We start from the raw sequence: 27648 nt of genomic DNA, 5'->3' as shown, positions 1-27648 counted from the left end.
CTTTAAAAAGTATCCTAAGGTCATCTCTCTAATTATACTCACATTTGTTGCACCTAGATTCCTTACATAGGTGTTAACAATAATAAGTTTAACAAAATCCATAGTAGGATTACATCAATGAGCATTTATAACAAATAACCTAAGTCTTATCCATTTAACATGTTCTATATAATAAACATCATTTTTTAACTACTTTATTACTTTTACATGTAAATTTTTTTATTTTTTTTCAAATTTATGTTAAATGATTTTGTGAGTACATTCATGTTATTATTCACTTTCTTTCTTTATTGTAATTATAATTCTCAGTGTAGTTATTTATAAATACTAATATATCTATATTTAAAAAATATAGGTAAATTATCATATAATAGAAAGGAATCTCACGATTGCAGCAATATTATTAGTATACAAGAGTTTCAAAAATATGGATAATAATAGAGTTGCTTAAGTCTATGCATGAACCTAGAATTTAGAATCATCAGATACTCACAATGCCAAGCCCACTCCTCCACTAACCTCTCAACACTACTTGATTTTATTGATTATTCCCTTTTAAATATTATGGCACCCTTCTACTATCATTTGAATGTAACGGTTTCGTATAGTTGGAGACAAGTGGCAAGGGTTCTATTTTATTCCGAGTAATAAAATAAAACCTCCACAAAAACCAGAAGATGGCATATTTCATGCATTTACCCATCATTTGCATGTCAAATTGTTTCAAAATTGAATTTTTGTTTACGAACATTTTGATGTCATTGTAGATGCCTCTCGACATAATTAAAAATAAATTGGAATATTATTTTTTCTTATATTAGTATTATAAGTCTAATTACTTTTATTGACATCTTAATAAAATATTTATTATTAAATATGTTGAGTTCTTCTTTACATTCCTACATTAACTTACTTTTATAATATATTAATCAACTAATTTTAATTTACTATTTTTAATATCTATAATACACTATAATCAACTTTAATCAAATCATTTTAAAATATTTCAAGTACCACATTTAAGATTATCCTAGGACATTAAAATTTCATCCTCCTTAAATTGAATTTCTATTCCATAGACAAGGATGCCAATAAATTTTTGGGTTTAATTTAGACTATACTTTATGCAACACGGGGAAAAAAATTGTGATATTACTATGTTGTTTTTCATTATTTTTATAGGAATATTATTTCACACTTTTGTTATTCAACTATTAAAAAATAAAGGTCATTCAACATGCAATAATGCAAAAGTTTTATCTTAGAATTTCAAAATTTTCTATTTTAAATTTTTATTAACAATAGCATAACCTATTTTATAGTACATTACACTTATAAATTGAAATATTTTGATTTATATGAAAAAATATTTTTTAATATTATATCAATTTGGTATTATTTTAACTCTATTATTTAGTACATTGCATTTATAAATTGAAACATTTTTATTTTAGATGAAAGAAATATTTTTTAACATTATATCAATGTGGTATTGTTTAAATTGTGATATTTATATAAAAGATAAAACACAATATATCTAATTCTTATTTAGTTAAAAAATAACATTCTAAAATAAAATAAGGTAATTTTGTTGTAAACATGATCTCTAAGAGAACAAAAGAATGAAAATAAACACCAAGACACTTCATAAATTTAGGCATGCATCTACAAGCTTAGCCTCAAGTAGGGCCTCCAATTAATAAAAGAAAAATAACTTGAAGCTTCTCAAGAAACTTCTAATCATCTAGGCATTATATTTTCATCTTCTTTTGTCTCATACATTATGTTCTAGAAAATTAATATCTACATAATTATTATTTTTTTTTTATGATGGATAAATGCCTTACTTCCAACAATATGTGATAGTAACTATCATATGTAACAAAAAAAAAACATATTTCTATATGTATTTCTTATGACATTAGTTCTATAGCCACATACATAGACTACACATTTATATATTGGTCTACTCTACCTTGAACCTCACCATTTGTACTTGTATCTAGACTTCTAATATATAATTAAATATTATCATTGTCTTCTTAAACACAAAAATTTAATCTAAAAGGGTGTGATTGAAAGCTACATCATTTCTATATTTCCATAATTTATTTATTTTATGTGAAGAAGAGGTCAAACTTGTTTGAATAACAGTTCATGAAGCATAGAATCTTCCCCCCAAAAAAGTTGTCTGCTAGGTGAATGGTTTAGGCTTTAAGGGAATAAAGAAATTATAAATCACATTCCAAGAATTTTCAGCTTTATAGAAAGATTAAAATAAATATCTATCTTACTTTACTTTTTTCATTGAAAATGACATTATCTAGACAACATAGTAGCTTAATCAATGAAATGATGGTTCCAAACTAGTGTGGAAATTTCAATGACTATTGACCTTTTCTTGTATAATAAGTTTGTAAAAAGGAAGTGATAAACAAACTATAATTGATATTGACAAAAAGAAGTAGGTACATGGAAATTTTAATCTTTCTACTAAAAATTAAAAACTTGAATTTCAATTTTATTTAAATATTCATCAAACACAATTATATATAACTTACCCAAAAATTATTAATATAATTCAATGGTTTACCCACTTTAAAAAAAAAAAAAAAATTATATATAACTTATCATAAATTTTAAACCATCTATTAAGGTTAAACTTTACTTTCAACTCTAATTTAAAATAGATAAATTCGAAAAATTAATTATATATAATAAATCTAAACTACAAAATTTTACTATGTTACTATCCAATACCTTTATGAAGTTACTGTCAAACACCTTATAATGGTTAATAATAAAATATCACCCAAGATAAATTAATATCGAAGAGCCATCCCTTGTTCACAAAAGCTAAGCTTTAATAACTTCTGTAAATTTTGCATATGCTATTGTTTTAAAAAAATCCCATAATTTTAGTAATGGGGAGAAGGACCACAATTAAAGTGTGGGTTTCAAGATAATCAAATCCGCTTGCCATTTTAAAACTATAGTTGGATATGCAGTTTCCAATGGAGAACTTTAAGTTAGCTTCAACTAAATAGAAACGAGTGCCTGCAGATGTGGTCCACAAGAAGCTCTAATGCAAGCTGTTATGATGGGCAGTCATTCCATTTTATATAATCTTTACCACTTTATCAGAGGAATTTCTTCTTCGTTTTCTTAGTTTTAATACACTCTTTCCTATACTTTATAAGCTATTGAGAAATAATAGTGTACAGAACCATACCTGAAACGTTCCATACAAAAGAAATACATTCAGATTCCATTAACTTTCAACTCTAATACCTATAATTACAGATCTTATTCTCAATAAAGGCTGTTTTAGGGACATTCATCCAACAAAAGTGAAACAAAAGGCTTACAAGCCAACACAGTTATTTACACTGGTAATGCCTCCATCAACCACCAAATTATGGCCACTAACATACTTGGCTTCATCACTAACAAGATACAGTGCTGCTTCGGCTATGTCTGTGGTTCTCAGAGTTTGGCCCTTCAAATTTGCAAGACTTCTTACAAACTCTTCAATTCTCTGCTCTTGGTCATCAAAATCTTCATACATTTCTCCTTCATAGTTTCTCCATGCATTTATCAGCATAGAAGTTGCTACCCCAAAAGGAGATATGGAATTGACCCTAATCCCATACTTTCCCAACTCACAGGCAGCATTTTTGGTGAGACCAATAATGGCATGCTTGGATGCTGTGTAAGTATGAGGCCCAAGCCCCCCTTGGACACCTGCAACACTTGCTGTAGAAATAATGCATCCACTTCTTCTAGGAACCATTATTCTGGCAGCATGTTTCATGCCAAGACAAACTCCCTTCACATTCACACCCATCACATTGTCAAACTCCTCTGCATCAAAATCCATTATACTCTTCCTTTTAGCCTGCTCTCCAAGGATTCCTGCATTGTTAAACATGATATCTAGCCTCCCATATTTGGAGACTGTCATGTTTACAACATGGGCAACATCTTCTTCATTGCTTACATCGCAACGCATGTATGTCACTGCAGGAGACAGAGACTCGGACACCATCTTCCCTTCATGGTCTTCAATGTCCGCTATAACAACATTTGCCCCATGTTTTGCAAATAGCCGAGTGGATGCTTCCCCAATACCTCTTGCCCCTCCTGTGATTATGGCTACTTTTCCCTCTAGCCTGCAACCATTATTGATTAATATGGGTGGTCTGTGTTTTTTAACAAAAATGAAAGAAATTCCATTTACATCTCACTTTACTTAGATATCAGTTGTTTGATCCTTAGTAGCCAAAATAGGTAAACTGGGTCATGTTCAAGAACTTAGATCTATTTTATTTTTTTATTTGGTTTGAACTATTCTGTTCATACGAGCATCTCAGTATAACTGTAAGACAAATATCAAGCAACCACATTTAAAAACAATCATGAAAGATTAAGAATCACAACTTAAATTTTTATATTAGATATTTTGTTGAAACTTGAATTTGACGAGCACAACTGTAAGACAAATATCAAGCAATCATAGTAAAAATCAACTATGAAAGACCACGAATCACAACTTAAAATTCTATATTAGATATTCCATTGAAATTTAAACTTAAACCATACAAATTCGATCACTTAGATCTATTTTATTGATCACATGGATTGGTGTTGATACCTCCGAAGTTGAAACGGCGCTTTTTGGAGAAAAAGTGCTCAAGTAAACCTAGAAAGAACAAGAGTAGTTGAATCCTTACCTTCTGAAAGATGGCTGATAGTTACCATTGCCCTCTGGAACTATTGGGGCTTTCAAATATCCATTGTTATCAATATCTGAGATGATATTGGGGACAATTGAACGATAGCTTTCCTTGCTCTCTGAAACACTATGACCAGGAATCATAGTGTGGGTATTCCAATCTGAACAACAATTTATACTTCTCTCGGAGGCAACCTTCACTGCCATAACTCTGAAAAATTTAGAAACAATCTGAGCGTTCACGGATGACCAAATATGTCAATGGATTGTATAGCTTAGAAGGAAAAGTGGGCTTCTGCAAAGGGTTATAAAAGAAAAAGAATTCTAAGCAAAAATCTAATAACTAGAAGTTAAAGCCGAACTATCCAGAATTCACAGTATACTTGGTGGTAACCTAATAAATAGCTTCTCACAGTATGATCATGGTTGCCCGACCAAAAAAAATGATTCTCTCCTATAATAATAATAAGACTCTAGACATTGGTTTATTCAGTTCAGACGAGTGCCCTAAAAGTATTTGTAACTACGTAAATAGCCAACACGTTGCTAGAGATTCTTCACTTTCTCCCATCAGGTGGTTATTCTAATATTTATTCTCTGTGCCTCGGCCACAACATATTTGTAAATATAAAGACAGTGGGAACAATGCAATATGCCAATTAGTAGAATTAAAAACATAAAAGTTATTGATCATCTAAGCATTACTTTATTTAGTAAGGAAGGAAAACAACAAAAAATTATTAGCTTTTCATTTTTCATGGTTGTGGGGATGAAATAAAAAGTTGTATAACAGAAGCATATTGATAATGACAAATTAAAAACAAAATTATTGGTAAAAAATGTTGAAAGTATATTTTTTTCTTTTCATTATCATGTTTTTGTATTTTTTTTTCTTTTCATTATCATATTTTTTGTGTTACAAAGATGTCTATATAATATGTGTAATGTGTATGACTTGTAACTTAAGTTTCTAATTTTTGACATGCACTTCAAGTTTTTAACATTCACTCTATTATATGACATTATTTGTGCACTTGACTTGTACTTTCAACTTTTAAATAGATTTGAATGTTTCAAGACTCTAACTTGGCAATGCCTACCTAGACATTAGGATGGACATTTGATCATATTTATTAATTAATTGAAAATAAAAAATATGTTATATTCTAATTTTTAATTTATTAATAAATACACTAAAAGTGCATTACGATGTTTAGATAGACAATACACTCTAACTTGACTTGACTAGATGACTTGATTTGATTATATGACATGGCATGTACCCTAGACTTAAACTCAAAGTTTATACTTTGAATTATCATGACTTGTACTTTTGATATAAATTATACTCAAAACATTAACCATATTTGTATAATTAAAGATTTAGAGATAAGGTTGCATCTTATAACACCCCCTTCCTTGCCTCACTTAATCTTGACCAAGTATTGCTATGCATTTGATCTTGAATAGATTATTCTATGATTATTATTTTTTTAATTATAATATGAAATCTATTACACATGTTAATATTCTCTCCTTTGTAATTCTTATTAAGGTAAAATATAATATAACAGAGAAATATCAAACATTTACACTCTATTTATTGTCAAGATTTTGTTATCAATGCCGTATTAGTTGGTGGAAAGAAGAGGACCATATAGCCTAGGGTTTTGTGGTGATAATTATTTTAGAGATGAATAATTAAAAATAAAAGGGAATTTATTTTGATGTTGTAAAGTTACATGCACAAAGTGTAAACCCCTAGGTAGGTTAACTAGCTCAAGATGATAAATGGAATGGGAGGAATGCAAAAAGATATGTGATCTCTAAGGCATGCCTAACTTGCAAAAAAATTGGGGAGTTCGCAATAAGAGAGGAAAATCAATATAATGCAACTAAAAAATAATGACATGTAACTTTTCAATATGTTTAAATTAGAAAATTTAATTATAATGAAGGAAAATTGATTGTTACAAACTAAAGTGTTTTTTTCAAGAGTAAAAACCACTCATTACATTCAAATGAATCGGATGTTTACAAAACATCTAATCTATCCTTTTTTTCATATGATTTCAAAACTAAAAATTAAAATGAATTCAACTATAAACTCTCAATTGTAGATGATTATTATAAATATCTACTTTTGTATATATAATGTCAACTTGATAATATCATAAATAGAAGAAAAAGATGCTATTGTGACTTATTTTTTGTATTTGTTGTGACTTGCACTAGTCTCTAACTTAGACACCAATTATACGGATGGACTACAATGAGGTGCATTTTCACCCCATACAAATAAAAAAATAGGGATTCATAGGGTGAACTATTATTTTGTCTTTGCATAGGTTTAAAAATGATCACAAGTCTAAGATATTTCAAGAAACTCAGATATTTCAATTGAAAGATAGATGCACACATGTATTTAAATGATTGAAATGAAATTAAGAGCTGTTACATAAAAAATTGATATCACTAGATTATCACTCTTAGAGCTCCAAATGATTTGGACACAAGAAAATAAAAAAAAAGTTTGGGTGATAATTTAGGGGTTTGCCTCAAACAAATGATCATTTTCGTATTTCAACCTCCATAGACAACTAGATTGGGTTTGATATAAAATGTGAGAGTTGGAATGATAAAAGATTTATAAATAATTTTCAATGCTAGATAAAATAAATAGATTAATAGAAATATAATGATATCATTGTTATTTTTTACTATTGGCTTTACAAAATTACCTAGAATGAAAAAAAAAGTATGCAATCCAAGAGAACTCCACCTAGAAGTTACCACAAAAATATAGAAGGATTACAAAGCTACAATAGGATTGCAACTTAAATTATCAATATGAAAAGGATAACAAGAAAGAGCTCAAAGGCTCATGTATTGTGGTAAAAGCTTCAAGAACTTCAAGAGTGGTATATGTGAGAGAGAGAGTGTGTGTGAATGGATGGATGAATGAATGAATATTTTTTTCTTTTCAATGAAATGGATTTCTTTTACAAAAATAGCATTTCTCAAAAGTTTTCGTAGCTCAAAACTATAAAGAGGAGGAATTATAGTACTAGATTCCCATAAACAAAAAGTTCTAATGACTGTTTCAATCATGTATTTTTGTTGGATGCTCTATTGAATCATATGGACATTTGTGCATAGCATCACTGCCAAGAAAAATCAAACCCAATAATCTAGAAAATAGGGTAATTGTGCTAGTATATACATTTTAAATACTATCATCGCCTAAAAATTAAGATATCTATATTATGTTAAATTGTAAGAGTGTACAACTTTTAATGCTATGCCATTTTATTTTATATTTTTTGTTGAACAGATAAAATCATACGATTCAAATCAATGTAGTGATTCAAAGAAAGACTTAGAAGTAGTCTTTCTTAGCATCCGTAAACTAAAATTATGGATGCTCAATCATTTGGACTTTGGACTCAAGAATCAAATTCTAAACTATATTTGTTAATCCTTAAGGTTACAATCAATGGAAGTTTTGAGGATTCAATAAATCCAATTTATAAATAAGGACCCCTAAATTTTAGTACATTGAGTTGTAAGAAAGGAAGAAACATAAAGGAAACATAAATGCAAAGGAAATTTTCTATAATGGATAACTTGTCACCATAGAAGCATTTAAAGATGGATATTATAAACCAAGAGTCACCCCTCCTTCTATCTAGAGAAAGGAGAGTTTCACATAATAATATATTTAATGGACTCATGTGGATGGAGGTTAAAAAAGAGAAGAGAATTTGTGATTTTGTGTAAAGATATTTCTTATGATTACTTTGATATTAAATTACCTAAAGATAAGAGCAATGTAATAAATTTATTGAAACGATAAGAAGTTGTCAATTATGGTAAGAATTTTAAGAATTTGAATTAAAAGAGACTTTTAAGAATTTGAATTAAAAGAGACTTAAAAATGAATGAAAAATAATGATGAAAGAAAGAGTGAAAGATAAATCCAATTAAATGATGACAAACTTAAGGAAGAAATTGAACATTTTTTTACTCAAGCCTATATAGACAAGGAGTGTAACAATGGATAACTAGACTAAGGTTTATGAACTTTTAAAAAAACTAGGAAATAAATAAAGTGGTACGTGAGAGACTATTTCTCTCATAACAAATATTGAACATGATTAAAAGAGAAACTTATAAATAACTTCTGATCTCTATAAGCCCCATTAAAGAGTATATATAATATGAGAAATGATTTAAAGGTAAGGAGAAATAATACAAAGTTTTTTTTTAAAGATATTTAAAGGTATGTATACAAGATTAGAAAACCCATTTTAAATATAATATGTGATAGTGGAAGAGGTTAATGATAAATAAAAAGGGAGGATGTCACCTACTTTAAATATAGCAAATTAAGTCATTATACAAATTAAATATTTCAACTAGCTTTTCACTAAAAGATATAATAAATCATTTCTAAAAGTTCGTATACAATGGGGAGCACCTAATGCTATGTTATATTTATAGTATAAAAATAGGATAACTTCAAGTGCTCCACTTATTTGACCAGGCTATGAATCTCCACTATTTCCAAAAATTACATAATACTTTAGGATCTAGATTCGAAGTAGAACTAATCCTAATTGTATCAAATCTTTAAATTTTGAGAGTGACTATCTTGAATTACTTCTTTAATTTTTTTCTTATATAAAGAAAAAAATGGCCCCTTTTTACCTCCTTTTGACCTTTCATTTGCATACACTTACTCATAAAGAGGAAAATAAAAAGACTAGTTAATTTTTTGGTTTGATTGGATTAGTTGTCCTAAAGTATCACAATTCTATAGAAAAATTGACAAATATTGATAAAGAGTGACAAACTCTCTAGGGAAAATGTAATTTGATGGGAAAAGTAATATTGGTGGTTCAAAAAGAGAATCCATAATTGCCAAGAAGTTTCAAAGGATTGATGTAAAGGGTACGAAGCGAAACAAATGGAATCCCCTCATAGCTCAAAAGGGAAATTAGAAATGATAATATCTATTGAGGAAATAAAGGTTGTGTAAAAATTACACAATGGAGCAGAAGATGAACAAAGTAGTAGTGATCACCTAGGGAGGGATTAACATTAGCAAAGAGAAATTAATTAAAGAATATTCAATAGATGAAGATGAAGAGTTTCTAATAAAAATAAGCCATGATCATATTGTGAATAAGGAAAAAAATATTATTAAGCAAGCAAGATAAATATTACAACAAAGAATGGTTTCTAGAAAAGGAACCGCAATTGTTAAAATAGTTTTTTTTAAATTGCAGATGAATACACAATAATAGAAATATTAAAATAATTTACCAAATATTGGAATAGATGTAAAGTAGATAACATAAAAAGACAAATTCTAAAACTCAAATTAAATTGAATTGATGGGTTCCTGCTCTCCAATCTCCTCACCCATTTGAAATTTGTTCAATTCTCATCCATGACCGCTAGCACTAATGGTTCCCTTGCCTACAATCTAGTGGTCAATATCTTGAGTTCTATTTCACCTCCAATCTATGATAAGTCTCATCCTAATTCTTATGGAAAACCAAATGTTCCTAAGATAATGGTAAAATCACCACTCAAAGCCAACTTTTTTTGGATTTGCAGTGAAAACCCCAACAAGGACATTCTATTGTAGCTACTAAGTTCTTTCCTTGTGCATCCTCAACTCCAATGGTGGTACTAGGTAAGGAGGTGTAGGAATGTATCTCCTACTTCAAGAGGAAGGGATTGATTTGTAGATTCAACCAATTGTGGTCCTTACTACTAGACCTGCACACCTAGATTTTGGATAACTAGAAACCTATAGTTAAAAATAAGGTGGAGATATACCCTTGTGCCCACCATTAAATTTTCATTTTTTTAACTCCAAAAAAGAATGTGATCTATCTTGGCTATGGGTCACTAGAATTGACACCTCCACCCTTTTCACTTCACCCCACAATTCCCTCCTTCAAGCCCATGAATGAATATACTGTTGTCTCTCTAGCTTGGGTATGACTGGCCTACCTCCCCCTGCACCTTTGGTGCAACTCAACCTATGAGGCTATTGGAAAAATACTGATTTCATTCCTTAAGGTTGACCTTAATACCATTAAATTCACCTATACTTGCTATGATCAAATCTTGGTGGATAATAACTGTAGCGTCCTAAAATTGTGACACTTGCAATTTTGACTGCATTTGGGTCTTCACGATGGCGGAGCAACGTTGAACCTGAATGGAGACCCCAAAACCTGTTTACGACACCAAAAAATGCATTTTGCTACACCCTGGCCTGATCCCTCCTTGCACCCTGCTGTCCTGGGAGGTGGGACCATGGTGCCCAGCGCCCTGGTCCTTCAGGACTAGGGCGCCCAGCGCCCTGGTCCCTGGCCCTATTTTGGGCCCGGTCTCTTTTGGGCATCGGGTCTTTAAGTTTGCAATTCGGGAAATAATGTTTCCTGGTCGGCCTAAGGTCGGGAAAATCAGTCTATTAGCCCTAATTGACAAGTATATAAACTAATTTTCCTCTCCTAGAAAGGGGGGAGGAAAACATATGTGAGCAAGACGCGGAAGCAATATTCAAACATTCAAGCATTCAAGCATTCCTTCAAGCAATTGAGCATTCTAAGTCTCCATTCAAGGCTAGGTGTTGCATTCAAGACAAGGATTCAACCATTGAAGAGGAGATCACATACAACATACAACATACTACATACATTACACCTTCGCATGTAAGAATACAAACATTCTTACAACAAGGTATCAGTACTTGTTTACATTACAAACATTTACACTTACAACATTCTCATTTCTTGGTTAATTCCAAAACCGGGGTTTGACCTAAAGGCAAACCCCTCATCCCTAACCCCCCAATCATCCTCTCTTTTCTGTGTGTAGGTTGCTGGTACGCGGTTGTAATTGAAGAGCTGGAATCCTTGTGTAGAGACGAACAGATCCCCCTTCGTTTTGCGGATTTTTCGGAGGACCGTGTGCATGCCGGGCGCGATCGTCCCGTCAACTTTCGCTCAAATTTGCAGAACAGCACCGTCTCGACATTTTACTGCTAATTCCAGGTCCGCAGCTTCATCCCGTATCCCTATCTCTGTTTATAAGTGAATCTTTCCTACTTTACATGCATTCCTAGTTCAATCTTTCTATCTACATTCTTTACAAAAGAGGGTATCCTTGATGTCACAACCCTTGAAACTCATCTAGAATCCAATCTTGCATTGTGTGGGATTGGATCTTGTGGGTTTCAACCCCACTTTTGAATGTAAAGTCTCCCCTAAGTGAAAACCATCAACCCTAGTGACTCCCCCTTCTCTCTCCTTGGAGTTGGGGAGGGGAGAACAACTAGGGTTCGATTTTTCCGCTTTACATTTTGGTGAACCCGATGTGAACATCCTCATTTTGATTATTCATGGTTAGATCTGAAAAATTTGCTTCCCTAATTACATTTCCATGTTTGATCTTTTGCAAATTTTAGAGGCTAATTGCATAAAAACCCTAAAATTTTCTTTTACGTAATTAAACTTGTGAAATGTTTAATTGTTAATGCTTGTTTCAGATCTACCCTTCTATTGCAAATTGTCAATTCATATTTGTGCTTTAATTCTTGAAATTAAGTGGTTAAATGTCAAAACCCTAATTTTTAAGACCTTCTTGATTCAACCTTTGACTGATAATTTCACTAATCAAAACACCTCCAAATCGGCTGTAACTTTGGATTCCGCAATAAAATCACAATATCTTTCATCCCTGAAAATTTGGAAAAAAGTTGCGAGGACCGTGTGCACCCCGAGCGCCCTCGTCCCTGACATTTTTTCCGAAATTTCGGGAGCTAGATCTTACTGTATTTTTCTGCTAAAATCCAGAATTTTGGCTGATTTTATCAATTTTAACACTTTCAAAATTAAAGTCAAAGTTGGTCTAGTGATTGCTTGGATAAAGGCTTCTAATCATTCAAAAATTGTTGAAATTAAAATTCATATCAAAATTGTGTTTCTTACAGTCCTAAATCTGAAAAGTGTGTTAGCATTCATTCAAAATTTCAGTGTTTTATTCAAATTTTTGCAGTTTGTGACTTTTGAAATTAAGTGTTTAATTGCAGCAACTTTGATTTCCACTTTCAAATTCGAATTTTGCATGAAATCGAGTCAACTTTTAAATTTCAAAACTTGCATTGCTTTTAGTATTCCTTCTAAAATCATAAAATTCAAAATTTCAGTTTCCCTCTCTTTTTCAAAATTCAAATTTTACCTTTTTCAACAATCTTGGTAGGGTTCAATTTTGAGATTACAACTTTAATTTGGCCTATCTACAGATCGTAAAATTACTCAATTTTTTTAGATTAGCTTTAAAATCATCATAACTTTCATCCCTGAAAATTTCGAAAAAAGTTGCGAGGACCATGTGCACTCCATTCGCCACGGTCCCGGACATTTTTTTCGAAATTTCGAGAGATTGTCCTGATTGCATTTAACAGCTTAAATCTAGGAGATTGGCTGATTTTATTGAAATTTGCTACCTCTAAAATTCAAAATCTTCTCTCTCTCTTTAGTGCATGAGTTTTACAACAATAAGCCCTACTTACACTATGCCCGTTAGACGAAGCCTTAGAATTAAGTCTTTCCAAGGTGTAATTACCGAGGAGATGGAACCTAATTTGAATGGCCTTTTTAACGAGGACATGGGTAATTCCTCTAATACTCTTAATGATGAAGAAGCTCTCCATGAGGTTTCTGTAGAACAACTTTCGAAATTGGATAACCAATTTGATGATTTTCGACAATGGATGTCTCAAGAATACCCCGATAGTGAAGCTCTTTCATTAATTGAGGGTCTAAAACATATGGTTCAAAGTGATAAGAATGGAATTGATAGTTTGTGTGGTATTGCACACATTGTGGATTCGAATGTGATGCTGATGAAAAGTTGTGCCGAAACCTTAGATTATACACAACCTCCTACTCAAGTTAATCATTCTATTCCTTTGACAACTTCTACTGCTAGTATACCTACTTTTACATCAAACATAATGACTACTTCAATACAAGACATTCCACCTATGATCACTAGTCATGGGGGCAATCCCTCTTCTTCAATCAACCCTCTTCCTTCATTCAATTCGACTTCTTCATTCATTCCTTCAATGAGTGTCCCTATTATATCTCCACAAATGAACATGACGCAAGGGGGCAATTCATTTAACCCTTCCATTCCTCCTTCTAGTGTTCCTCCTTTCCAATCATCTCCTATGACTAACTATCATAGTGTCCCACCACCTTACTCTCTACCTTCTTTCAATAACATAACACCTCCATCACAATCTAACACGTCTAATATGAACTCTTCGACTGAAGCGACCATTAACAATCTTGCACAAACTGTCTCTTCTTTATAGCAACAAATTGCCTCTATGAATCAATCTAAGTTTAGTGTGCCCACATTTGATGTTGCGAGCCCACTTTCTCTTGACATTGTCCGAGCTATCCCCCCTAAACATGTTGAAATTCTGCATTTGGAGCTTTATAATGGTAAGGGTGATCCTCTAACACATGTTAAGACCTTTCAAACAATATGTATTGATTTTGCTTATGACCAAAGGTTGCTTGCAAAACTGTTTACTAGAACATTAAGAGATAAAGCCCTACAATGGTATTGCTCATTGCCTTCTTATTCTATTACTTCTTTCGAACAACTTGCAAATGCTTTTATTCAACAATTTCAAAACAATATAAGTCCTAAAGTTACTTTGATTGATTTAATGCATTGTAAACAAGGTGTTAAAGAAAAAGTGACTGATTTCATTGGTAGATATAAGCATTTGTATGCTCAAATTTCTTTTCCAGTACCTGACAATGATATTCAAATAATCTTTATTTCTAATTTACAAAAAGATATTAGAGAAAAACTTCTGTTTTCTGAGTTTACTTCTTTCCAACAGTTGTGCGCAACTCTTCACAATTATCAACTGACTGTGAGTCAAATGGAACAAGCAAATCCTATGGCTCCGAGTGATAAGGGTGATAGTAGTCAACAACCTTGGGAATTTTAAACCTAACAGAGAGTCCATTAAATTCAATGAAAACATCATCAACAACAATGTGAATGCGGCATCAGGTGTGCCTCCTATTTCTAAGTTTTTCAAGAAAGAAAGAAAGTTTACTCCTTTGAATGAATCATTGCATAGTATTATGAATAAGTTATTGGAACAAAATGTGCTTACTCTTCCTCCTATAAGGCAAATAGATCCTGCAAAGATTAACTCACCCTATTTTGATAACAAATCTTTTTGTCAATTTCATCATCAACCTGGGCATGATACTGAAAAATGTTTTTCTTTAAAGGGTAAAATTCAAGATTTGATTGATAATAATACTATCTCTGTTTCTGGTGTGAATGATAAAGGCAACACATCTATAGCTCCTCCTAACCAAAATCTTCAGATTTTTACTGATCCATTACCTTCTCATACCTCTAATGCGATTGATACTAATGATTCCTCTGTCTCACCTGATGATCTTGTGTCTATGACTCCGAATGTGATTAACTTTGTAGAGCAGCAGAAAATCCCTAAAGAACTTTCCATCACATTTGATTCCAGTGAAACTATCAAGGCACCTGATGGTCCTTTATATATAGTTGCAAAAGTCAAGAATACACCTTGCCATGGAGTGCTTATTGATCCTTCTTGTATGGTTAATATCATTACTGAAGAACTTCTTTTTACTTTGCAATTGAATCAAGTGATCTATGATGAAACAAATGTGGTTGTGAAACTATTTGATGCATTTTCTTCTCCTGCAATTGGTTCTATTACATTACCTATTGAGGTCCATAACAAATCCCTTGATGTGGACTTTGCTATTATTCCATCATCCGAACAATTTCGTGTGAAGCTAGGCTATCCTTGGCTATCTTCCATGAAAGCTATTGCTTCTCCTATTCACAAGTGTTTGAAATTTCCCCATAATGGTGAAGTTGTTACTGTCGATCATAGCCTCTTTAAACCAGCTGAAAGAACTTCTAGCGTTCCTATTGATTACTTTTGGCCTAAACAATTCCAATCTCTTCCTCCGCGAAGTGATCATCTTTTCAAATCCTATCAAAAGTGGAAGAAAGATATGATCCTATCTCTAAGTGAACCTAGAACACCCAAACTTAATATTCCTATCGTTCTTGAAGTTCTTCCTTTGAAAGATAAAACTAATGTCTTTCCTCAAGAAGATTCCCAACCCATTCCTATGAATGTGATTATGCCTATATCTAATAAACTTCCTAAAAGTAGACCTATACCTCCTCGTCATGATGGACTTGGTCTCCTTCCTAAACCAAATATTCCTCCCTTATATGGAGCAGTTCCTCCTCCTTCCTCTTATGGAGAGAAGAGACCTTCCTCTTCTCCTATTGTTCAACCTAAGAGACCACAACCTAAACACCCAAGTGAAAAGGATGAGAACATTCCTCCTCCTCAATCTTCTCAACTCCCTACTAAGACTAGACGAAATCGTTCTGCACGTGAACACTGATGAAAGCGTCGTCTTAGAGCTCAGGCAGCTGCTTCTCAAACTTTGCAATCCCCAAAAACATCTTCAGCTAGTATTATTCCATTTTCTCCTCAGTCGACGATTGAGCCGAAATCTCCTAAACATAAGATGCATGATGGCCTTGATCCTGTGCGAGTTAAAGATCCTATTTTTATAAATCTTGATGATGATATAGATGAAAATGTTAGTCATGATGAAAATGTTATTCATGATGAAAATGTTACTCCTGTTCATTCTGATAGTGAATATGAATATGTTGATGTTGATAACCATTTATCTAACGAATTTTCTAAAGCACTTATCCTAGCTCCTAGACAAGAACAACGTGGCTTGGGATATGAACATAGCCCCTGTTTGGATCTTGTGATAGCTCCATCTGCTGTGTTGGATGTTCCTCCTCTAGCGTGTTTCCTACCTTCCTGAAATATTGATCAGCAAGATCGGGGGGTAGATGACGTGCTGGAGTAGTTTCATTAGCATAGCAGACTCTCTCCTCCTCTCTTGATCTCTTTTGTTACTTCTTCTATGTGTTATTCTCATTCTTCTATTTGTTGTCCTTAGTATTGTTTACTTGAGGATGATGCAAAACATTGAGATCTCTTTTGGTCTCAATCATGTTGACTCAAAAGACACATGTGTTCCCTTCTTCTAGGTGACCTTCCTTGATTGGGGAATGAAGAACAATTATGCATACATACATATGATATACATGAATTATCATACAGCATACTGACCCTGAGGAAAGCGAAGTCACCTTGTGCTTTGTGTTTTGTGTCTATTATCCTTGGGCTTATCTCACACTTGGGGGCTAAATCCTTGTGATAACGTGCTCCTTTCTCATTTCTTATATGTATCACTACCTTAAAGCAATCACCCCCGATGAGGCATGTGTGATCGCTTTAACGTAGGGGGGCATTCATCCCGTCCATATCTTTTCAAGATACTTGAAAATTTCTTGACAAATTTAGCTTTGCCTTGAAAATTTTTGATATCTTTCTTGCATGACTCATAGTGAGGGAACCTTACTACTGACAGTCATGGTTCTCCCTCATGATCTTCCCTTTTACTTTGTCAATCGAAGTCGTAAGATCCTTAATCCACTGGGGGCTTGGTGTATCTTGCCTCCTTGATGTGGTGAAAGTTTTTCAATGTTGTTTCCTTGTACTTTATCGGAAGTATGAGCATACGCTTATACTCCCGCTAAAGTGGGGGCTAAATGTAGCGTCCTAAAATTGTGACACTTGCAATTTCGACTGCATTTGGGTCTTCACGATGGCGACGCAATGTTGAACCTGAATGGAGACCTCGAAACCTGTTTACGACACCAAAAACTGCATTTTGCTGCACCCTGGCCTGATCCCTCCTTGCACCCTGCTGTCCCGGGAGGTGGGACCATGGCACCCAGCACCCTGGTCCTTCAGGACTAGGGTGCCCAGCGCCCTGGTCCCCCAAGACCATGGCGCCCAGCGCCCTGGTCCCTGGCCCTATTTTGGGCCCGGTCTCTTTTGGGCATCGGGTCTTTAAGTTTGCAATTCGGGAAATAATGTTTCCTGGTCGGCCTAAGGTCGGGAAAATCAGTCTATCAGCCCTAATTGACAAGTATATAAACTACTTTTCCTCTCCTAGAAAGGGGGTAGGAAAACATATGTGAGCAAGACGCGGAAGCAATATTCAAACATTCAAGCATTCAAGCATTCCTTCAAGCAATTGAGCATTCTAAGTCTCCATTCAAGGCTAGGTGTTGCATTCAAGACAAGGATTCAACCATTGAAGAGGAGATCACATACAACATACAACATACTACATACATTACACCTTCGCATGTAAGAATACAAACATTCTTACAACAAGGTATCAGTACTTGTTTACATTACAAACATTTACATTTACAACATTCTCATTTCCTTGTTAATTCCAAAACTGGGGTTTGACCTAAAGGCAAACCCCTCATCCCTAACCCCCCAATCGTCCTCTCTTTTCTATGTGTAGGTTGCAGGTACGCGACTGTAATTGAAGATCTGGAATCCTTGTGTAGAGGCGAACAGATCCCCCTTCGTTTCGCGGATTTTTCGGAGGACCGTGTGCACGCCGGGCGCCATCGTCCCGTCAAGTTTCGCTCAAATTTGCAGAACAGCACCCTCTCGACATTTTACTGCTAATTCCAGGTTCGCATCTTCATCCTGTATCCCTATCTCTGTTTAGAAGTGAATCTTTCCTACTTTACATGCATTCCTAGTTCAATCTTTCTATCTACATTCTTTACAAAAGAGGGTATCCTTGATGTCACAACTCTTGAAACTCATCTAGAATCCAATCTTGCATTGTGTGGGATTGGATCTTGTGGGTTTCAACCCCTCTTTTGAATGTAAAGTCTCCCCTAAGTGAAAACCATCAACCCTAGTGACTCCCCCTTCTCTCTCCTTGGAGTTGGGGAGGGGAGAACAACTAGGGTTCGATTTTTCCGCTTTACAATAACCTATTCAAGCCACTTCTTATAGAGATAATCTTGAAGGTGTTTGGGCAACCTTGGTCATAGACACTTTACTATAAAGGGATCTTGTTCCATTAAAAATGTTGTTTTTTAATGGGTCATTTGTCTTTTTTAGGTTCCCCTATGGTTCTCCTCTATGTGATGCCCCCACCTAGTGGAAGGATGTCAAATGTTGTTATCTTACTATCTTTCTTATTTCTTTAAATGATGACTTAGAATACTAATATGTTGGATAAGTGTTGCATTGTCCTACTGGGTTGTCTTTTTTGATTGCTTGGACTTCTTCCCTTCATAATCTCTCTACTATAGATTTAAAGCCCATTCTCTTAATGGTTCTTGACTATCTCTCCCTAGATTGCATGGTTTCCGCTTCATTTATAGCTACCTTCATAATTGGTTCGTCTTCTATTTTGAAAGATGCTTCCTCCCATGGCCCAAATGGTTATATTGTCAAAGATAATATTTCTTGGACTATTTTTCATTGCAATTAAAAAATTTCTAGTCTCTTATTACACCATCTATGTAGATCGTCTTATTGGGTCCATTGTTGGGTCCCAACTTTGAATTTTTATAAATGTCATTTATCTATTTTTTTTCATGTTCAATTGATTGTTCTTTATCTTGTCTCTATTTTATTGGTTTTTCCTTTAATTGTTCCTTTTCTTTTTTTTGTTTGCTTACCCCTTTGGTAACCTTCTTTATTTTTAACATGGTTTGGGTCCTTCCAAAAACCCACTTAATTTTTTTTGCGATGTGCAAGAGCGGGAACGAGAGTGGAGTGAGGTTTCGGCTAAGGAGGCATAGGATTCTGTGGATGACGAAGGCAATGGGGAGGATGATCTCTTCCCCTTGTGGGTTGGTTTCCTGCTTCGATGCCCTTCGAAGTGTTGCCTTGCTTGCTGCAGAGGAGATGTGATGGATCCTCTGTGTGGGGTTCACCTTCCCCTTATCGATCCTGGCTTTCGAAGTGTTGTGTCCCTTATTCCTATAGATGGAGCCGCTTGTGGCTATCTTGCAAAGACTTCTTCCTACGTGGAAAGTCTTTGGAGGGGGTTTGACTCTTGTGGTTCATTTGTTGTTCTGCAGGCTTTTGGTCCTTTGTTTCATTGTCGATAGAGTCTTTTTTCTACCGACACTTGCCTTTTTTCCTCCTAGTGTTGGTGTTGGTGGGAGTGCGAGGTGGTGCTTGGCATCCTTTGGCAGTGCAGGAAGGTCTCCATGCTTTCTATGATGGTTGTTGTGCCTGTCTATGCTCTGATCATTGGGGTTGAGGCTTTTGGTGATGCCTCTATTTCTTTCCCTTGGGGTGTAGTTGTGGTTCCTCTTATCTGGGACCCTGGCGGTATATCTCAGGTTTTCCCTTTGGGATGTCTTGTGCCTTGGGTTTTGAATTTGGCTCTTCTGAAGGGGGTTTTATGCCCTGTTGTGGGTCTTTCTCTATCTGTCCCCTTGATTCGGCTTCTCTCCCTCATATCTCACCCTACTGTTGGGTTGTTTCCTTCAAGTCCTATTGAGGTAGCCACATCTTTTATTGAGGTTGAGATGGTGGGTTTTGGTAACAATCTTTATCCTATTGAGGTGGATTTGGTGGTTGTGATGTCTGTTGGCAAGAGTAAGGGGAAGATTGTGGATTATGCTGGTTGTTGGTGGTCTATTTCTGAGCTTGACTATTGGATGCCTTCGGGGTCTCTTGTTGGCCTGTTGTTGGTGGTCTTGGAGGTTCATTTTTTGGTTGTTGAATCCTTGCTTTCAAGTTCTTTTCCGCCTTTCCCTATTCAGGTGGGGATTTTGGGGATGCTTGCTGGCTTGGATGTTGTTATGCTTTGGCCTCCATTTCAGCTTAATGTGGTTAAGGGAGCCACTTCAAAACCCTTTTTTGTGGTTCTAGGAGCCTTTTCAAAACCCAGGGATGAGGTTAGGGAAGCCTTCCAAAATCCCCATGTTTCTACTGGTTGTGGGAGCCCTATAAAACCCACTTTCAAGGTTGAGGGAGCCTGGATAAACCCCACTTATTGTTTTTTCTTCAAGGCTAGGCTAGATGCTGGTAATTTTCAAGGGCCTAGTCTAGCTAGTCTTTGTTTTTGGTTAGGATATGGTTTTGTTGAAGATCTGCTAATGATTTTACTTTAGGTTAAGGGTGCATGGGAAAACCCTTTTTATTGGCTGAGGATGCTAGACAAACCTTTGTTCTCTATCTTCATCATCTACTAGGTGTTTTAGATTCGTTGGATCTGTCAACTTGGTAGTCTTGTTGGCTTTTGTTTAGTGTTGGTTGTTGGGTGTCTTTGATCTATTTTCTTGCAGCATCCTCTTGTTGGGTCTGGATCCCTGTGTTATCTGGAGGTTTCAGGTCCCTTCAAACCTATTGTATAGGGTTTATAGTCCCCTCAAAACTTATTTATCTTAATCAATAACATAAATGGATAATTTGAGTGTACTTAAGACAAAAAGGAAAAAGAGAAAACATATTACATTTACAAATATGAAACTAGGCACAAACACCAACAAGTCCTTGATTTTTAATTAAACATGTGCTATAATTGAAACCACTGTCACTAGAGAAGACAACCCCCATGAAAAATCCCTTACACTAGCCCACTATCCCATATCTAGAGACAACCAAAGATAGAAGCACCAAAAATTACCAAATTCAAACATAAAATAGTACCACCATCCAACAACCTGAACCTTCGGTCACTTTCCTTAATCTATAAAATACTTGCCCTCCTTCTCACCTATTATTTATGATATATCTTACAAACTAATTTGATCCTAGTTATATTAAGAGGATAATTTTGGTATATGATCCACAAGGAGAGAAATATTTGAACCTTTGGCCAACTCCTTAACAAAACACTATGTAAATAAATTTTTTATCATTTTGAAAGATGGAAGTGAAATAATAATCTATTAAAATAAACCTTACACTAGTACTTAGCATGCTCTAAGTCATCATGCAACAACTAGGACCTCTTCCCTTGATCTAACATGAAAGAAAAATTAAGATACTAAGCAACATAAAAAATATTATGATGGCCATGAGTATGGTCTTGGTCATGTTGGCACTTAATCCATGTGTAACTTGTCTATTTTTTCTCAAGAGTCATTCTATTTGTGTATGTTTCATAATTGTATTTTTAGCCCATTGGTGATAAATAATCTAAGAAATTATAAGGAGTTATTTCATTTGTCAATTTTTTTTGTCAAGTTTGTTGTTTGGTATCCCTTGTGTGTGTTTTTTGCTTTGATGTTCTAAAATAGATTAAAACAATCTAATTTCTAGAGATTTAGAGTTCTTTTCTTATGTTCTACACATTGTCAAGTTTTTGAGTTGTTGGTAGTGTCCATGTTATGTCCTTTCCACTAATCCTTATAACTCCACTCATGCCTTTCTAAAAAAATTATAAATGATGGTTTTATTTGTCTTTCAAGTTATCAATGACGTCACTCTATCCATCCCACGTCTAAAATGGTTAGTTTTAATTATATAATTATTTTACCATTGTTGTGTTAGACTTATCTCTCTCCTCATGTTATTTTGTTGCTATTTTTGACCTCTGATTCCCAGATATTTCTCTTTAAAAAAAATTCCTCTACCTTTTACTAGGTTTTTACATTTTCCCATTCATAATTACCACATCCCTCTAAATATATTTCAATATTATTTATGACGTCATCTTAATAGCAATCTATTAGGGTTCAAACAAACCAAAGCAATAAATAATATTGATTATAATGCAAAATAAAAAATAAAAAAATAATTCACAATAACACACATAGTTAACATGGGTCGCCCAATCTTCACAAAAGAGGTATTATTTTTCCTAACAGGTGCGCTCTTTGCTGCAGAGAAGAAGAGACAACTTTCCATATTCTAAATCAATGTAAGTTTTTAGCCAGGATATCTGGAAAATCATCCTTTCCAGATGGAACCTGAGTTGGGTCTTCCTGAACTCTCTTGGTGACACTTGGCTTCAATGGCATTGCCCTAATTCTAATCCTAAAATTGTGGAGACCTGGAAACTTACTCTGTTGATTGTTATATGGAATATCTAGAAAGAGTGCAACAACATGATCTTTAGGGATAAAAGGGCTTTTCCTGAAGTGGTTGCAGATAAAATCTTTAGGAGTATCTTTGAAAGCCTCTACTACACTGATCAGGGACCTGCTGCTAAAGATGATTTTAAAGACAGGTGGAACCTTTCTACCACTACCACTAGTAAGGAGACTGGAAGAGAAGGTCTAGTCTAGTGTTTCCCCCTGCAGGGATGTATCAAGGCCAACTTTGATGGGGCCTCTAAAGGGAACCTGGGTAAAGCTGGATATGGGGGCATTGTCAGGAATTTTGCTGGAAGTTGTCTTAAGGCGGTGGATGGTCCTCTTGGGAATCAAACTAGCCATTTTGCTAAAGCCTCTACAGCCTTGAATACCTTAATTATTTCCAAAAGTCTAAATTATGATAAAATATGGCTTGAGGGAGATTCACTCAATATCATAAAGTGCCTAAAGGGGGAATCAAAGCCTTCCTGGTCTATTGAAAATTTCATCATGAAGGCTAGGGAGGTCATTGTCAGTTTCAAAGAAATCATTATTCAACATGCCTTCAGAGAGCAAAACAACATAGCGGACTGCTTAGCGAATACTGGGGTTAACTATGACTCCCAAATGATTTGGCATGAGGAGGATCTTAATTTAAATATCAAAGAGTTCATTAGAAAGGACCGTTCTATGGGGAGAGAAGGACAATTTAATCATGATAAGTAAAAAGCATCATTTATGCCTTGCTGGAAAGGCCATCATTACCTGGCACCATGACAGATCCTCCATTATCTCTAATAAAGTGCCACACGCTTTGTGGATTACCCAGTTCGAAAACTTGAGCAACATCGGAAAAGAAGGTGATAACTTGCAGAGAAACAGAGCAAACAACCCATATCCGAAGATGGGAGGAGACCTAAGGTGGGAAGAACCAGACAATATGTCGACCTAGAAAGTGATGCCTAAAGTCTGGGCGAAATTGGAGAAGGACTCTCTTACCAACTTCATGGAGAAACTTGAGGACTATGACAAAGGTAGGGTTAACTTAGCCATTTCCAAGATTTTCGAAAACTGGTCTAATGACTCTTTTAAACTTTATGGAGTTAAGTTTAAGTTGGACGCTAGGCTCATTTCCACTGTGATCAGAATGCCCCACTCTAGGCTTAATTTCTTTCGAGACCTTAAGGTCTCCAACAACGCAGTTAACATGTTCCCGCAAAAAGAGAAAGAGAGAGCTAAAATTGGCAAGGCTACTAGGGGCTACTACGAAGCTGCAAACATCAAGAAGTTGTGGGGCTGGGTTCTGAATGCAATTATGGAGTACATCACGGTTGAAGGCCATTTTTCCAGGGCCCACACCTACCACTTCGTACTCTTAAACTATTTCAGACATGACAAAAAGGTGTCCCTGCCATACTACCTCTCCAGGTCCCTCAACAAACACAGGACTAACCCTTCCAGCTTGATTCTCCATTGCGGGCTTCTACTACTCATTTATGAGCATTGCAAAACCCTCACCCTGTTGGAGAATAAGAAGATTTCTGCCTCTCTGGGAAAGAGAAAGATGGAAGAGGGAGAAACTAGCAAGGAGAAGGCATCCTCCAGCAAAAAAAGAAAAAGCATCCTTGGGTTGGAAATAGAGGACATTGTCAAGGAAAGCAGTGGAATGGAGATGGACGACTCCAATGGTGAAGATAGCTGGAAAGATGAGGAGCTGGGTAATGAGGAAGAAAGCGGCAATAATGAGCCTGGTCAAGAAAGCCTTACCCTCAGTGATCACCCTGGTAAGGACAATAGCCATCTGATGGAAGAAGTGGAACCCAAGGATAATGAGGAAACCAGAGGGAATTCTGAGAAGGAAATGAACAAAGACTCTGAGAAGAACCTGACTGAGGATAGGGATAGCGGGGACAAGGAAAGTGCTAGTAAAGGGCTTATCCTGGATAACCTCAAGAAGCTCTCTGAGGCCAGAATGGATTTCGATAGATGGACCTATGAGACCCTGAAAAACCTGGATAAGAAAGGGATTAAAATGGATGAAAAGAGGGAGGATGAAAACAGAGAGCAGATTAATTAGAAGCAGGAAATGGAGAATAAGGTAAAATTGCTGGAAGAGGGAAATGAAGCGATGAAAAATCTGATGCGAGTTATCCCAAGTATCCTCTTTGCTATCATTAAAAACTTGGAGAACATCACCAAGGTCATTGATCATACCTACACTATTAAACCGATCATGGATCTTGACCTGGAAGAAGAGACCATCCAGACTGGAAGTGGTGATGCTAATCCGGTGGGCGGTACTGTAAAGAGAACCAGGGCCAGTATCAAGAAAGTTGTGGCTGCATTAGCAAAGGATCCCCCCAACTTCAAAGACAACATCAAAGAGCCGTATGATATCAGCAACACCTTGGCTAAAGCCTTGGAAAAAATCTGATTGCTAGAAGGCCTGCTGGCTTTTTTGGACTTTTTTGGGTTTTCTTCGGTTTCCGCTGGTTTTTCGTGGTTTCTATTCTTTTCTGTTTCTCGTAGCTTTGTTGTTTAAGTTTTGTTTATAAAGGGTTTTGGGGCCCCTTCAAAACCTACTTTTTCCTTAATAAAAAACATGGGTCACCCAATGTAGGCTACATCCATAAAGAAACAATATTCCATCTTTATTATTATCTAGTGAAGAGAAAATCACAATCACTTATTTATCAAGCCTTTTTGGTGGTTTACAAAGGTCAATTTATATACCAAAATAGTATCAAACTCGTTTATTAAATAATGTGCATTTTTTTCTCCAAGGGCATTACCCCTAGTAGCACCTACTAGGGTTCATGCCCCTAGGCCTCTACCATGGGAGCCACCTCTAATCCCTTGTTGAGGGGATGATCCCCATGGGCCCCTCAGGAAGGGATCTACCCCCTTGCACTCCTACAAAATTTATTTGGGGGAAATGTAGCTAATAGAGTCACCAAAATTTAAGCCTCATAGCACAATCATTCACCACATACCAATACACCGCTCTTTTAAAATTGTAAAACAATCTAATTATTTTAGTGTCATTAACATAATCTTAGATAGATAATGCAAACATCATCATTTTTTAGAGTTTCTCATTGCTCATTGATTCATGCATACTAATGTCATTCTTTTGAAATCTAATTTTTTTTCTATATTTCAAACTAAAGGATTGATTCATCTATGGCCCCAGTACTTGGTTCATGCACTTCAAAACTCTAATTCTTACTTCATTTTTTTTTAAATTTAAACTTTAAGATGATCCTTGTTCATGTATATGCAACGTAAATTTATCCCACTTTCTTAAGTTAGACATCTTCAAAGACTATTCTTTTTTAGACTTCCTCCTTTGGAATTCTCAATTTTTGAATACTATATTGAAATGAATTTGTTGACTAATATAAACTATGATACATAGCTTACAGGTTTTGTTATGAGTTCTTCTCAAACTCCAAACACCAATATTTCAACCTACATTTATCCTTTTTTCATGTCGCTCATTGGAGTGACCCAAAAAGTCACATAATAAATATAAAATGACATACCATTTAATAGAAAATTTACTAATATTTGACAATGCTATATTCTTTATTACCCAAGAATGTTACAGTGAGGTTTTGGTATACAATTTGAACTAATGTAATGGTGGTTTATAAAACATGGTTGGGGTTTAAATTTATGACCTAATTTGTCCTTGCACCTATCAAACAACCCAAAATAACCTTTTTCTCTCCAAAATATACATGAATTTGATGTAGAATGATTTCATGGATAGCCTATATTTAAAGCAACAAAATCGTATCTTACAAGAAAAAAAATCATATCATCTAGTGTTTGTCATTGGTTTCATAGATTTTTGGGACATTTTATGTAGATATTTGACATAAATAGTGAAACAAATAATGATGGATTTATATGGAATGATATCAATGGCTGATGGAAATTCTTAAATCTTAGACATCATTATTTCTTGATTACATGATGTTTTTCTCTTCATTTACCAAAATTTAAAGTTATGGAACCTTATCTCCCATTTCATCTCTATTCTATTATTTTAGTGGATTTTATAGGTGAATTTCTATCTCAACACTAAAACTTTAACCATAAATTAATGTACAAAATGATTTCCTTACTTTCCTAAGGGTTCATAGATCTTGAAGAGGTATGATTATCCACATAAGATATTGATTAACATGATATTTTTGTTTATGAAAAATGTTTACATGATAGTAGATTTTCATGTTTCCTCCTTTGCAATACATGCACCCAAGATTGTAGATCTATATATTATTAGTTTTTTAAATTTTAAATTATTGTTCACTCTATATTTTCATATAAAAGAGGTCTAGATATTCTTAGGGTTTCCATAGTTTTTAATTATTCCAACATTTAATTTCATCTATAAATTTTAGAAGAGTACCTACCAATACTGGATATCTATTATAATATGTCTCATTGATTGTTAGTAAACATTTTAAAATGTTTCAAATAAATAATATGATATGTTCCTTATCATTTTCAGATTTTTATTAAACAAATTTGATGACATAAATGTAATAAAAAGTTAATTTAACGTTGTGGAATTTTAAATCAATGTGAATCTAGTCTTATATTGGTATTTTTGCGATGCATAAGGAATGTTTGTAAGTTTGACTAAGGATTATTAACTAGATATTTTTATATAATATCATATCCTTCTTTCATCTTATTTTTTGGAATTATAATTGTTGTATTTGACTCTGTTAGCCAATAAGTCTTAAAAAATAGATCTCCCGCATCATTTTAGAATATATATGTTAGTCACCAATACTATAGAAAGTAGGAGTAGATTC

The 27648-nt window shown here is 34.4% G+C and overlaps 1 protein-coding gene across 1 annotated transcript; it reads right to left on the bottom strand.

Moving 5' to 3' along the window:
• Positions 1-3281: 3281 nt before the first annotated feature.
• On the bottom strand, positions 3282-7081 carry LOC131067717 (short-chain dehydrogenase reductase 2a-like). The gene is made up of 2 exons (XM_059209002.1): positions 7047-7081; positions 3282-4175 (listed from the first exon to the last, which is right to left on the bottom strand). Exons 1-2 carry the CDS (start codon positions 7079-7081, stop codon positions 3365-3367), a joined length of 846 nt encoding a protein of 281 aa, XP_059064985.1. The 3' UTR covers positions 3282-3364.
• Between the last annotated feature and the right edge of the window lie 20567 nt (positions 7082-27648).

The sequence above is a fragment of the Cryptomeria japonica genome, chromosome 7 (assembly GCF_030272615.1).
Source record: "Cryptomeria japonica chromosome 7, Sugi_1.0, whole genome shotgun sequence".
Taxonomy (NCBI): Eukaryota; Viridiplantae; Streptophyta; class Pinopsida; order Cupressales; family Cupressaceae; genus Cryptomeria; species Cryptomeria japonica.
Note: the sequence above shows the minus strand (reverse complement) of the source record. Positions and strands in the feature narration are given on the sequence as shown.

Excerpts from the sequence above, each read along its gene's own strand:
- LOC131067717 (XM_059209002.1), bottom strand. The coding sequence starts at position 7,081 with ATGCAAAGACAAAATAATAGTTCACCCTATGAATC. Across the intron at positions 4,176-7,046 it reads AATAGTTCACCCTATGAATC|CAGGCTAGAGGGAAAAGTAG; the intron begins CCTATTTTTTTA and ends CAATAATGGTTG.